The 14,613-nt window shown below is 36.3% G+C and overlaps 2 protein-coding genes across 7 annotated transcripts; one reads left to right on the plus strand and one right to left on the minus strand.

Moving 5' to 3' along the window:
* Positions 1–321: 321 nt before the first annotated feature.
* Positions 322–5,038, plus strand: LOC118054368 (uncharacterized). 2 transcript variants are annotated; one of them, XM_035065922.2, is made up of 5 exons: positions 322–629; positions 1,803–2,315; positions 3,266–3,713; positions 3,821–3,898; positions 4,519–5,038. In XM_035065922.2, the coding sequence occupies exons 1-5, from the start codon at positions 622–624 to the stop codon at positions 4,570–4,572; spliced, it is 1,101 nt and encodes a 366-aa protein (XP_034921813.1). In that variant the 5' UTR covers positions 322–621; the 3' UTR covers positions 4,573–5,038. The 2 variants fall into 2 exon arrangements, with proteins under 2 accessions (XP_034921813.1, XP_034921814.1); XM_035065923.2 differs by lacking the exon at positions 322–629 and adding an exon at positions 687–1,470.
* Positions 5,039–8,039: 3,001 nt separating this feature from the next.
* LOC118054369 (actin-related protein 2/3 complex subunit 2A) lies at positions 8,040–14,196 on the minus strand. 5 transcript variants are annotated; one of them, XR_012169483.1, is made up of 11 exons: positions 13,895–14,196; positions 13,732–13,798; positions 13,417–13,624; positions 11,396–11,565; positions 10,762–10,839; positions 10,409–10,541; positions 10,234–10,325; positions 9,440–9,496; positions 8,849–9,243; positions 8,412–8,483; positions 8,040–8,318 (listed from the first exon to the last, which is right to left on the minus strand). XR_012169483.1 is itself a non-coding variant. In XM_035065924.2 (10 exons), the coding sequence occupies exons 1-10, from the start codon at positions 13,954–13,956 to the stop codon at positions 8,283–8,285; spliced, it is 975 nt and encodes a 324-aa protein (XP_034921815.1). In that variant the 5' UTR covers positions 13,957–14,194; the 3' UTR covers positions 8,040–8,282. The 5 variants fall into 5 exon arrangements, 3 of the variants coding, with proteins under 3 accessions (XP_034921815.1, XP_034921816.1, XP_034921818.1); XR_012169482.1 differs by having other exon boundaries at positions 8,412–9,243; XM_035065924.2 differs by lacking the exon at positions 8,849–9,243 and having other exon boundaries at positions 13,895–14,194.
* Positions 14,197–14,613: the final 417 nt, after the last annotated feature.

Below are 14,613 nucleotides of genomic sequence, written 5' to 3' on the forward strand. Positions count from 1 at the left end.
AGTTATAGTGTTTTAAAAAAACTAAACATGTAAAAAAAAATAAAACTCGAGGAATGAAATTAAAGTTTTATGCTTCTTTTAACAATGAAAATGAATAAAAGCCTAAAACAATATGATTACTCGAGTTGAGCTAAGTAGCAAGTCCACGGATTGGTTGGTTGACCCGTTGGAAGAGTTCTTGTTGCGATGCAACATAGAATACGAAGGACATAATAGACAAAACCCAAATGAAAAATAGAAAATGGAAAATACCTCTACCCTTTCCTTACACTACTGTGGTAGAGTGTAGGAGTAGCAACCGCATTTATATACTTATCTCCATGTAAACTCAACTAAAAGTATTTGTTTCCCTACCTTGCCTTCCTCGGCTTCTTCTTCCTCTTCTCTCTCCCACAGCTCTTTTCTTTCTTGTATCCGCCTCCTCTCTATCTTTCTCTCGGTGTCTCCTTGAGTTCACATGTCTTGCTTGATGGGATTATGAGAAAGCCATTGCTGATGAAACCGTTGAATGAAAATATATAATATATCTCTTTAGAAGAAAAACCAAGAATCCCACTCTTAACGTCTACATAGTCGTATCAATATCTAAGTTTCATCAACAAGTGTTTTTGCTTGGTTACAATGATGAGGTCTGTGCCCTTCTTTGTTATCTCAACAAGTATTCTTTGTTTTTTTTTCCCCTCCATCCTGGCAACCCATCCATCTTCTTCTTTCTTTTTCATCATCTGGATGCTTTTCAAATCTAAATTTGGCTTTGAGTGTTGATCTTTCTGCTTTCTTTTGGTTTTATTTTATCGACTTTGAATAGATGGATTGGTTGTTGGATCCGGATTCAATCGTTCTTGTTGTTGTTTGTTGGTGATGGTGGTCACGATGAGGAGGAGGAGGCTTGAACTTGGGTTTTGCTTGTTTTTTATTTGTGTGTGTTTGAAGATGATATTTCGTTCGCAGATTTCTTTGTGAAAATAAAAAACAATGCTCCAGTGTTTCAAAGACGAGTTCCTCAACAAACAAATATAATATGATACGATGAATAATCAACTGTCTCTCGAGAGGGAGATTAAACACTCTCTTCAATGAATTGGATGATCAATAAGATCCAGATATTATTTGGGTTCTGGTATTCATCAATTTGTGTGTTTCGATCAGCCACCATTGTCTAATGTCAATTGCTGTTGTCGACAATACAAAGATCCAAAAATCTCTGTTTTTAAAAGCAAAGACGACTCTTTTAGTCTCAAAAGTCTGCTGCTGCTGCTTGGATTAGCTAGGCCTCATCTATTAAATGTCATATTGCAATGTTCATTTCTCCCCAGGCTGGAGTCAAAGACCCGTTTCAATCTCAAACTCCTCTTTTCTACAGTCTGCAAAGGAATCCTCATTTATCATCAATTTCAATGCTCCACCACTTCTTTGTTTCTCTAGTTTTTCCTTTGTGATTGCACTCTAACATTGCTCGAGTTAAATGAGGTGTTTTGATTACTTCAATTTCTATGTCCATTAATTTTCTTTCAATGATCTATAGGGCTGATTAATCTGGGTTTTATGTTGAGAATGAATGAATGCACGGATTGTATGATGTGGTAGCTAATAGGTTCACCTATGAAAATGGTATGTGTTAATCTTGGTTTATGCGCCGGATCCAGTGCAAGGATTACAATTTTCTCTTTTTAATGATATGATCTTTGGACTACACAGTTCTCTATATGTTTCTGATGTCTTTCTCTGAATCCTTATGCATTGCCTTGCGGATCATCTCTTTGTTATCTACTGATAATGAATGGCTTTTCTATTGTGTACAGGTATCAGAGAGTAAGCCCAGATTGTGTTCCTTTAAGCAATGGCAAAAAACCCAATGGAGCCGAGAACGGAAGGTCAATCCCCAATGGATTCAATTCCACAAGTACTAATTTTGATACTAAAGGTTTCAGATTTAGATCTCCATCGAGAAACCAAGACCACCACAATAACAGTACAACCAGTTCTCCACATTCAGAGAACAACCACAATCAGACACAAAGACATGACTCTAGTCCGGGTCCTAGCCCGAGCCGAGGTGGCAACGGTGATGTGTTGTTGCAATGGGGACAAAAGAAGAGAGCTAGAGTGTCAAGGTCTGAGATCAGGGCCTTGGCTGATGAATCGTCATCTTCTGGTCAAGCTAGACAACCCATCAACAGGGTTCCTAGGAGAGTTGATAACAAGTTCTCTCCACCCACCATGCCACCACCGCCACCACCATCCCAACAGTCCATTAGTACTAGCACCAGAAGTGGAAACTTGAAGAAAGAAAATTCTGGGTTTCTTTCACACAGGTACTCATTTTTTTTTTTTGTAATTTTATGAAATATATGTTTTTTTGGATATTTATAAAGTTATGAATTTATTTCTTAAGATTATGTGCCAGATGTTGTTTGATGTTTGATAGCGTACAACACTTGATGAGCTTTTGGTATATATTCCTTGAAATTTATTTGGATGATATAATTTGGTGGGATCTTTTCTTGATATCTTATTTTGAGGCTGAGGAAGTTTTGGGATCTAAACATATGATATTGTTAACTTCTCTGTTCATACTTCATAGAGTTGTTGAAGAGCAACTTATTTTTGAAGTGATTTACCTTTCTACCCCTTGAAAAAACGGGAGAAGAATGTGAATATATATCAATCTTTCATCTTTCTTCACCTAGTGGTTTGATGGATATCCAAGAAGTCCATTCCCGTTCGCAGTCACCTCTCCCCTGATCTGTGTTCGCTTTGTTCTTGATTTACTTCGCTTCTCATTTTCGCTTGTTAGTTTGATGGGGTTATGGCATCACCCACCCACTTTGTGCCCCTTTTTATTTTAATGTCCCCTGCTCATGTCATGACCATTCTGTCCTCATATTGAGACTTTCCCATCTCATTGAAACTTCTTTCAAAGAAAAAGGCTATAGTACTTATTTAGTTTTTCTGCTCTTTATTGGTATCGGTGAATTTTGTGAAATGTGTTTGTCTATCTTTTTGTTTTTTTCAATTCTTAAACACAGTTATGTACTGATTGTGTATTTACAGCTATCATATGCTATCTAATAAGAGTTACATGCTTTCTTTTTCTTGTTTTAGGTGGGTATTAAATTCCCCCTTGTCCCTTTTTCTGCCGTTGATCCATATTCACTTCAAAGTCTAAGAAAACCCACTTTTGTTTGCCTGTTTCTCAGAACCAAACCAAAGCATTTCTCATCAGCAAAGTTTGCATCTCTTTTTTTTGTGTGGCCATGACCAGGAATTTAGAAAAGCGATCCGGTGCTGGAAATGGATCCCCGTCAAGAAATAGTGGTGGCAGTAGCAGGGTTGTTTCTAGATCTACTGCGGGAAAGAGATCTCCTCCAACACCAGAAAATATTGATAGAAAGTTGCCTAGCTCTAGGTCAGCGGCAAAGGATGAGAAACCAAATGGATCATTAGTACAAGCTGATCATCAAATGAATCAAGTTGATTCCACGCGGGCTAAATCAGAGAAGGAAGCTGGGGTTACAACTAGCAATACTGTCTCAGTTCCAGTAGTAGCCAGTGGAGGAGAAAAGGCGAATAACAATGAAGTCATCGAGTGGCCAAGGATTTATATTGCTTTGTCAAGGAAGGAAAAAGAAGATGATTTCTTTGCAATGAAGGGCACAAAACTACCACAACGACCCAAGAAAAGGGCTAAGAACATTGATAAAGCACTTCAGGTAATCACAAACTTGCCATCTTTTTAATATTTTTGATATTACTTGCAGCAATGATAAAGGATTTTGATGGGTTTCTTTTATATATAAATATTTGTGTATTTGGGCAGTATTGTTTTCCAGGGATGTGGCTATCTGACTTAACAAAGAGTAGGTACGAGGTTAGAGAGAAGAAATGTGTGAAGAAGGTAATGGTCTTTCTGCTTCTAACATCCTCCTGTGAACTGAAACAGATCATGCCATTCAACTTCAACTTGTGTTCGTGTTTTTTTATTTATTTTTTAGTTCTGTTTGCTTACTTGCTCCACGTCTCCATCCCTTGCATATTGCAATCACTGGCACAGATGACGCTGTTGTCATTAAGCATTGGTCTATCACTTATTTGTGTTAGGCATGTTAGACACGAATCCCAACTCTACGAACACGTGTCAGACCACCGCATGCCTCCCATTAACCCAAGGGTTTCTACTCTTTCCCTAATAAACTCTTCCATTAAAGGGTTGTTGGATTTATCTTCTAGCATGATGAGAGGGTGAATTCTTTTTCAAACCAAAATAATAAATAAATCAAGTCATTGGGATGGATGATGGTACATGGCCTCTGTCTTTTTGAGACATGACATATTATCTTATATTAATATGGACGGTGGTGGAGGCTAGTACATATAAGGGCATGAAATTGAATGCACGGGGGAAAAAAAGAAAAATGTTTTACTGTCCATGCTTGTTTGTAGCATCAGTTATCCAAGCATCAAGCCTTAAAACTCCTTGGTTTGAGTTATTCATGGGATGTGAAATTTCACATGCAGCAAAAACGAAGAGGGCTGAAGGGGATGGAGAGCATGGACAGTGATTCCGAGTAGATGGCCGGCAGTAAATGCTATTCTAATTATGAGAGAGATGGAGAAAAGAAGCCCTCATCGGTCTCTCAAAGGTGCTGCCTGTGGTTTATTACCGTTGATGCGTAGTGGGTAGGGCCATCCACTGTATTTTGAAATTTACCTGCCCTACTGTTGATGATATCGCTAGAAGCCTAGAAGATTGGATAGCCATCGGGATTTATTCTGGTGGGTCAAATGCCATGCGTCCAGCAACAACAGATGGATAGAGGCAAGCCGGTGAGCTGGATGGTTTCACAAGATGGGTCGGGCCAGCTCAACCACCGAGCCAACTCACATGCTGACAGAAACCAGTTTATGGAAGACAGGAGGGTCCTTTTGCGTTTCTTTTGCGGTCAAATTTTTGTTTTCAATTCTTTGGTTCATACTCTGTACAGAATTGCTCCTGCGTTTTTCCCAGCGCTAAATCTCAGAGCAGCTTCTCTTCTTCCGTTTTTGGTCTTCTCTCTCTCTCTCTCTCTTCTTTTTAACTTGGCCACGAATGAAGTCTTTCTTTTCAGTGAATCCCTCCAGCAGCTTAAAGGATGGTCGTATTTATTTTCTTTGCTCGAAGTAAAAGGGAAGGAGAAGGAAAAAGAAAAGGAAATAAAAACACTCGTGATTAATCTAAATAAAATATAAGAACACATGGCATCCTCGTTTACCTGTTACCCAAAAGGAACCTGCCATTACTAATTTGTCAGGAGTTAGGTCAAGGTGGTTTCCATGAATTTTCCTCCTTTCTAGGTATGGTCTTTTTTTTTTACTTTAAATTTGAACTAGTCATTATGTCCTGGTTACGAAGTCCAACATTTTTCTTCTTCTTTTTGATGTTTGTTTATGTGATGGCCATATTTGTAAATCCTTGTTTAAATTAAAAAAAAAATATATTTTATTATTATTGTTCTTGTTAGTGGATTATTTGGTATTACAAAGTCCATTTTTTAAATATTTTTTTTTTTATTTAATATTAGTTAAATTTAATGACTTTTTTAATTATGTAAAATACATTTTTAATATTGAAAAACATTTAATAATATGAGTATTAATTAATAAAAAATGAATAAAAGAGGATGCTGCTGTTACCGCTCCAAAAATTTTGGTGAGCAAGGCAATAGGGTCTGGTGTCCCAACCAGACTCAATAACCTTGAGTCTAAATAGAATACCAGATTCAATTGCATTGAATAAGGTTACCTAACCAGATATAAAAGCATTAGGTCTAGCTCGACAACTAGACCTAAATGCTACTGGATCTGGCCGCAGAGCCAGACCCAATCTTCTTAAGTTTAGCAGCCTAACTAGACCCAATAGCATTGGGTCTAGTCATGGAGTCAGACCCAATATCCCAAGGTCTAGCTGCGGAGCTAGATCTAAAGAGTCTTAGGTGTGGCGGAAATACCAGACCCAAGTATTGAATAAGCTACCCAACCAAATTCAAAAGCATTTAGCTCGGCAACCAAACCCAAATGCTATTGGGTGTGGCTGCGGAGCCTAAGCCAGACCCAATATCCATGGATCTGGTAGGCAAGGCAATTGGATCGGTGGCCTAGCCAGATCCAATAACCTTAGGCCTGGTTGCGGTTCCAAACCCAATATCATTGGGTCTGATTGTAGTGATACGTCCAATATCTTTGGGTAGGGCTTCCAAAACAGACTCAATATATTTGGTTTGGCTACGGAGCTAGATTTGATAACCTTGGGCTTGACGGGAATGCCAGACTCAATAGCATTAGGTATTGTGGCCAAGCCAAACACATATTGACTAAAAAAATAGTAAAGACAACGCTCCTTAATGCTGCAATGCCTTCCACAATGCAAATATTGTATGTCTATAATGTGGTTCACAGTGCAAGCATTCTATGTAAACAGTACTTGCATAGTGTTTTTCCTTGGGTTTGGTTGCGGAGTTAGACCCAACAACATCAGGTCTAGCGGCCAAGGTAGACCCAACATCATTTTTTTTATTTAAAAAAAAAAAGACAAAACCCCTTGATGTTATAGTGTCATCCATAGTGTAAACATTCTACATGTACAGTGTGATTCATGGTACAATGAGTTTACATCCATAGTATCTGCAGAGTATTTTGCCCATGCATTTTAAAATATAGTATAATTTGCCCTCAAGTACTAACTTCTTTAGTTATTGAACTAGTCAACTTTGTCCCAGTCGTACCCTGCTTGTATTAAAAGTTAGTTTTTTAATGAAAAAAAACAAAAGCGGCAAAAAAAAGTTAAAAGGTGTATTTAATTAAATATATAAAAGAATTATATACACAAATAAATATTAAAATGAAATGTGGACCCAAATTAAAGATTAAATTAAAAAATTACGAGATAAATATAGATTAAGATAACTGATTCGTGTTGTTAGGGGTCATTCAATTTTTTTTATATTATATGTCAATATTTTTATAAGAAAAATAATAATTTAAATTCAATCAAAATAAAAAAAAATCTAGTATTATCCTTTCTTTTCTCATTAATATATTTTTCTCAACCATAAAATATAGTTTCTTCAGTAATGAACTTCACGTAATAAAAACAAAAGACGATTAGAATAAATATTCAATAGATTTTTTTTTAACTTAAAACCTTTGTGTCATATTAATGTGATTTTTTTCTTTGCAATTGTCTTATTAGAATGTTTATTTCAATGGAATTTAATTAAAAAGGAGGGAAAAATCGCAATGGGTTAAATAAATAGTGGCTTAGAGCACTTGATCCCAAAAAAAAAAAAAAAAAAAAAAAACCCTCTCGCGGGGCCTGCAAGTGCAGGTATACACAACTGGCCTTTTTTTGCTTCTTTTGTTTTTTATTGGGAAAAAGGCGACAACCTGTTTTCACGTTTTTTTTTTTCAAAAATAAATAAATAAATAAAGATAGGTGGAACATTGTTTATTGCAGCAGACAATCCCCTCGTTAAATGAAATAATTTAGTGTTTGATAGTTTAAATTAGTATTAATAACAGGTTTTATTTTTATCATTAAAATTCAGTAATATCTCTCTTCTTTCTCAACTAGAAACAAAAAATTAATAAAATTAAAAAAAATATTAAAAGATCAAAATTATATAATTTATATGATTATTTAAGTTGAATTACTAAAATATATCTTTTTTAAAACCTATAGCACCCTCATATAATCTCATCATTTTATAAAAATTTAAAATTAATTATTTTTTAATTAAAACTAATTGTTAAAAATAAAAGTTTGAAGATTAAAATAAAAATATATAAATTTTTTCACAATTATAGTCCTATATAAGAGGGAGGATAAATAATTATAACAAAACATGTTAAAAACACCCCCATTATTTAGATTATAGGTAATTGATAGTTGATACCCTTAGATTTTTTTAAAAAAAAATAATATCTACCTAAAAATTCCATCATCAGGTTCGAGGATATACTGAAGCAAAGCTAAGTTTTCAGAGAAAGATAAAATCCCTAAATAGATCGAAAAAATATTGATATTTAAATCATAGAATCTTCTGGTTCCAAGGGAGCCAACAAATATCAAACGTGTACACATTGGCACCTAAACATGGTGCTTTTCTCCCTTCATTTTCCTTTTACTTCTTTCCCCTTCTAGAGAAGGATGAGAACAGTTGTCACAAGCCTCCCTTGAATTCATTCCGGCAAGTTCTTTAACAAGCATCTTCATATGTTCGATAGGAGCCTCAAGAATTCCACATCTAGGAAATTGAATTAGCTCGAGCTTCCTTGAGGCTCTACAATCCCGTATAGATATTAGAAAGAATATGTCAAAATGATTTAACTTTAAGTTCTTCAAAGTATCAAGAAAGGTGAATATTATAACATACCAGACGTTTAAAAGATCTGCTATTTGGTGATTTCTTTTTCTCCTCTGCACCTGGTTTTGCACGATCCAAGGCCTGTGATACAACGAGTGATACTCTATATGAGCCCTTAACTAAAATAAAAGAAAAAAAAATCCTTTTCTTTTCTTTGAATCATTGACTAGCCAAAAACCATGCAAGGAAATTTGCGGGCCCTGAGAAAACAAAGTCCAGAAAGGACAGAGAAACGCGCTTCTTTTGGATAACTATCTGAACATGTCCCCATAATCCTTGGATACCAAAATGAGAATGGCTGAAAGAGAAATTTAAGCAAAGACTCGTCTGTAAAGCAAAGCTCAACACTGCGCTTCTGTGGTCATTTAGGCAGCAGTTTCAGGAATTTCCTAGGAAATTGTAAGTTCTAGCCTTCCACTTAACTGACACCATTGCTGTGGCTTTACCTTGAGTTGCCTGTAATGGCAATATATTCCTGTCACTGTCACCAACTAAACAGCCATTCCAACTGCGGGTGTCAATAATGGATTTTATGAGTTAAGATCAAGCACAGCAGTACAGCCCTGCAAGGTCCAGGACCCATGTCAGTGAGTTGCTTGGCTTCCCTTGGGAAAAACAACAGCAACAATGCAACGACTCCTTTTCCCGCCTTTTCCTGATATCAACCGTAGACCTCTTCTAGCTTGATGGTTTTGTGCAGCTTAACATACCCAATTTCTTTCTTTCTTTCTTTCTTGGGTTCATCTGGAGGCCCTATGGAGCAGCTATCCACTACCCCTAAACCCCACACCCTTCAAGGTTTGAATAAACCTAAACTTAACGAGTGCTGATGCTGCACAGCCTGCTAGCAAGTAGCAACATGGTAGCTTATGACCAAATGCACAGCAAAACTATGAACCCGCACTAAATTTATTTGGTTGTGAAAGAACCGTCTTTCCTGTCAGACCTAAATTTCTTCAGACTACTTTAAAAAAATTATTTTCCACCAAGGACAAAACTGAGCAAGCAAAGTCAACTGTGAAAGATGAAGATTTTACCTGAATCATAGATTCTACACGTCTTCGCATGCGAGTATGCATAAAACCCTCCGAGCACTGTTGAGGAAAGTGCATCAAATAATTATGTGTTTAGGTGGGGCAGATTAAAGGAAGCAGGAGCACAACCATAGATCCATACACTATTATTTATATCAAAGGTTCTTATAAAACAACAACAGAAACTAAAATTAGATTGGCTCGAATGATGAATTCATGTATCTAATTACTTTGAAGCGCACATTAGCAACAAGGAAAAACGAAAACAAGTTCAAACAATGAGTCAAGTTGCGGTGCAAAGAACACAAAAGATCTTGCCAGGTACAATCTATAATACTATTTTGATTTCCTGATTAACAGAGCAAACCATCTAACTGATCATCACAGAATCATATTTTTGATCATGCAAACTCTGGTTAACTACTAGGTCCAAATTCCAAAACCATTTTGAAAAATAATTATTGCAACCCCACATAGTATGACAGAAATTAGAGAAACAAAATTACAATATGAGGGCAGTGTTGCATGTTGAAGTCCTGATGTAGCAAGCCAATAAAAACTTTTGATTTTTTTTATCAAACTAAAACCCTTATGTTGTAAATTTTGGGTAGAATAGGCCAAAAAAACTTTCCTTGTTCATGCATATTGCAACAAGGACTTTGTGTGTTATGCATAAAGCTGAAATAAGTGATCTTTTCTGTCAGTGTGTGTCTGTGCTTGTTATTCGACATTCCAAAATATGTGAAAGAGCTACAGGTAACAAAATAAAAGGTGGGAGCAATCTGCAGAAACCTCACCTTAACATGATAGCTAACATATGCATGAAATGTTGATAAATTCCACACTGTCCGGTCCAACTTTTTGCCTTCCACATGACGAGGAAAAATGACTGCATTGTTTCATGTATGGCACAATTTGTTATGCTGCAATAAAAAAGGAGGGAACTAATTGTAGCTATTCCTGTGACATTACCAAAAGAAACAAATCCTGCATTTGCAGACAATGCTTCAGCAGGGGCTTCCTTCAATTCAAGAGGTGGGTTAGGAGACCACAAGCAAGGAGGAGCATTATTAAGTCCAGCTGTATGCCTGGCTTCGACAAATTCCTGAATGTAAATCAGAACTTTATAATGTTAAAAGAAAAATGTTAACCAAGAATAGTTACACAAGAATTTTGCGGTAAGCAGCCTAGGCAACAGAATTATAAATAATTGTAATATTAGTATCTAAATAAAGTATGTAAGTGACAATATCATCTGTTGCCCACATATATACAATTTCTGAGAAGCAACATAGATCATTAAAACATAACTACATGTGGAGTACCTGAAGGAAGGAAGTAGCAAAAGCAATATCTATGGAGTCCTTGAATCTCATGGGAAATACCACAGTAACCTTGTCTGGCTGCATTAAACAATTAAAGTTTCTCACTCAGTTAAATTTCAATCCATGATTGTTCTCATGTTACTAGATACGGGTCATATGACAAACAAACAATATGAAGTAACCCAGAAATTAATCTTTCAAAATAAACTAAAAGCCAAGGCAAGCTAGATAAAAAAATGGAATAGGAAGAGAGAGGAAGAAGACACAAAGGAGTAGGGCAGTTTCCAAAAATGACATTTCTAGAAGGTAACCACTGTACAATGCAAGTAATTCTTTTGATAAGGTGTACATGCATGTATTAATTAAGGCACACGGAGATTGCCAGCTGTTTCAAAAGATGTTAAAACAAAACAAAATAATAATAAAAAAATCATAACCATGCCTACTGCATTTGCAACATACAAAATATGTATAAATTAAGGAACACTGAAAAAGAGGGAGAAAGAATCCCCTCTTTGCACCACAAAATGCTAGCTAAAATATTCTCCTTTCTATAGGTATAAAGGTAATTGCATGAAGGTAAATGAAGAAGTTCAAGTGACATATTTTATTCCCTTCCAACTTATGATCATACCTGAGGAACAAGGAAGAAAGACTCTTTGGACCGATGCACGAGGGCCAGAAGCCCATCAATTCCAGGAATAACAGTCCTTGATGAAAGATGTTTTAAAACTACTCTTAATGGAGCACCTAGCACCACTTCCCTAACAGATGCAATCTTTACCAAGAGAGCATGCCTGTGCTCTGCACAATATCAACAGTACACTTTCTAAGAACAACATTAATAACAGCCATTAAAATGAACAAAAACCTGAAACTTAATCACAACCTAATCCACACAAGAATCAACTAAAGTAGCAGAACTAATCCTGTAAAATAAAGAGAGAAATCAATGCATTCATGAGCAAAATGGAACATTCAAATTCTGCGAGCAGTTGGCTTGCAACTTTAATTGTATGGTTGGTATGTAGAGCCCCCTACAATTGCAAAGAGAACCAATATTTAAGGTGAAAAAGAAAACAGCAGTACGAGATTGTCCCACCATCCAAGTGATGAAAAGGGCTTTGTAATTGCATTTGCAGCAGCCACTCAATTCTCCACAATATATTGACATGATCATAATCCTATTAAACCTTTCTTGCAAGACCCAATGCTGCTCACACTAGTTTTTCTCAATGTAGCATGGGAATAAAAAGGCCAGTAGAAGGAATAAAGCATAGAGAAAGCAATCAAACATCATACATAAGCAGAGAAACAGGAGTGTGTAAGAGAAGAAGAAAAAGGAAGAATTCTACTATGATAACTATGCCAAAGCCTCTAAGGACGGCTGCTTAGGCTACAACATAGTCTTTCTAAGGAATTGATAAAATAATGAATTAGCCCTTCCAAGTGAATGTCGCAAATGTCCCAGGGCAATACCCCTGTCCTCCATTAGCAACACATTTGGTCCAGGTGATAAATGTATAAGTTCTATCTCTCACTTAGAGGCTGCTAAAACTTCACAAAGGGTTCAGGGGTGGAATAGCAGAACGCTCCTAACAAATGAAAAGAAAAACCTTTTATATTACAAATCCACTCTAGAACGAAATGACATAAAGCAAACCTTAGAGAACATGTTTAATTATATATTACTCTTATTCAACAGCCTGGAGCTAGCGGAGCTATATTCAGATTAAGAAGAGTTTCAGCTTCCAAGCAACATGCACGAGTAAACTAATTTCTTGGATTCATGAGCTAATTCCCTGGACTGAACATCCTTTCTTGTAATAATTAAAGGGATATCCATCCTTTTGAACAGGATGCTGGGTCAATTCCAAATGTAACTGCACTCCTACCAATTCACTAAGCTATTTCAGCAAGTAGTCGATGGAACTTTCCCTAGTATTGAATGGTAATATGGTCAGAAATTTTTTAAACCAAGCTTGAACTAGATGACAATCTAACAAAGGACCAAAAAGAAGAATATATAAGCAAAGCATAATCCTGCAATGGATGAACTTTTGAGGAAAAAAAGGAAAGCAAACCAATGAAGTGGAGGATGCTTATCAAGTAACTCTTGGTGTCATCTTTCGCTAAAATGCAATGTAAGGCAATGTCATGTAATATGGTAATATGGAATGGAAATGTGTTACAATATCCATGATGAGAAATAGCTTCAGTAACAGCTTAGCAGCAGTATCTCCAGTGGCAGTTAGCAGAGGCAATAGCAAGAATAACTCAACATGTGATTGTTAATAATTCACATGTGGTTTGTAAGTATCTGGCAGTTAGAGTTAGTTAAGCATGGGAAGTTAGTTAGCATAGTCAGTTAAAATGTATAGCATAAATACTGTAATGTGTAATTCTAGAGAAGGCAAGTGGTATGAGCTGACATTTCTGTAAAGTTTTGCAGAACCCGTTCTCCCTATTGTTCTTCTAATTCTCTCTCAATTCTCTTATTTCCTCTTCTCTAAACTTTCTTTTCTTGTCAAATCCTTGTTGTTAAGCAAGGAACATAACAAAATGATCCACTACATTCTACAAAACATGCTAGCGTCCTATAACATATACATCATAACAAGCAAATAATGACCTTAGGAAAGGAACTCGTAGAACCTTCATCAAGTGGAAGTTTCCCGAAATTGAGTTTCAAAGTGAGGTTAAAGCCATCTCGGGGAGGATCAAGAATCTGCACAACCACACCATAAGCAGCCTTTAAAGCTTCTATGGCTCCAAACGGAAGTCCACCTATGAAAACAGCTTCTGGAGGTGGGATTGGTAGCGAAACGGATAACAGCAAGACATTTGGATTCTTCATTGACACCTAAAACAAGAAAGAAAGAGAACCCAACAAAGATATTATCTAAAACAAGCCATGAAAACAAGGAAAACCCAGGACAGGAAACTCAAAAAGGGAATCTTGGTATTCACCAGAATATGGTAACGAACATCATCAAACTCCACCCAGTGGTAATCCAATTCAACTGCCTTTTCAAGACTGAAATCAACCCAGTTAAAAAAAATAAAATCAGCGGTGCAACAAACATCATTTCTTGGATGTGTACAAAGAGAGAGAAATGATAAAAAGACTCACTTTTGGACACGATTCAATAATGTTTGAAGGAGAAATCTGGAATGGGACTGCAACAAAATCATTGATTTCTACTTTTAGCTCTGTGTTGTTTCAAATCTCTGTCTCTCTCCGTGTATGTTCACTTTCTGTTTTCCAAGTGAAAGTGATAATGATGATGATAGAGAGAGCTGTGGGATCTCTCCTTTCTTTCCTCAGAGTTAACGTGAGAGAGGAGTCCTGTCTATCAGTGTTCAAAGAGGTAATTAGGATTCTCCTCTGCTCCTCTCTCTGACTTTCACTTTCACTTTCACTTTCACCAGTGAATCCTTCCCTTTTCTCTTATTTCTGTTAGAGCTACCCCACTTCTATTTTATTTATTTTCCGTCTGTAATGTTTTTCCTATTATCACAGTAGCCCCAATTTTATGCGCAACTTTGAGCAGGCCCAAATATAGGCTATAGTTTTAATTTAAGCCTCCTGTCTTCTTTTGAACCCCTAAAAGCATAGTTGGTAATGCTAGGAGGTTGGTTTGAGATCCGGACGACTCGGCTTCTGACTCAAGTAAGGTGTCAAAAAAATAATCAATTTGAAATTAAATTAGTAAACCTGTTAAAACTTGGTTTGAGCTTTTAAAAAATACACTAGTTAATTTATTTAACCTATAATTCGTACCTTATGATAATCGAACTCAAGTGAGATTTAATGAAATTCATAATAATTTATCTATGATGATATGTTAA

Source organism: Populus alba, chromosome 3 (genome assembly GCF_005239225.2).
Source record: "Populus alba chromosome 3, ASM523922v2, whole genome shotgun sequence".
Classification (NCBI taxonomy): domain Eukaryota; kingdom Viridiplantae; phylum Streptophyta; class Magnoliopsida; order Malpighiales; family Salicaceae; genus Populus; species Populus alba.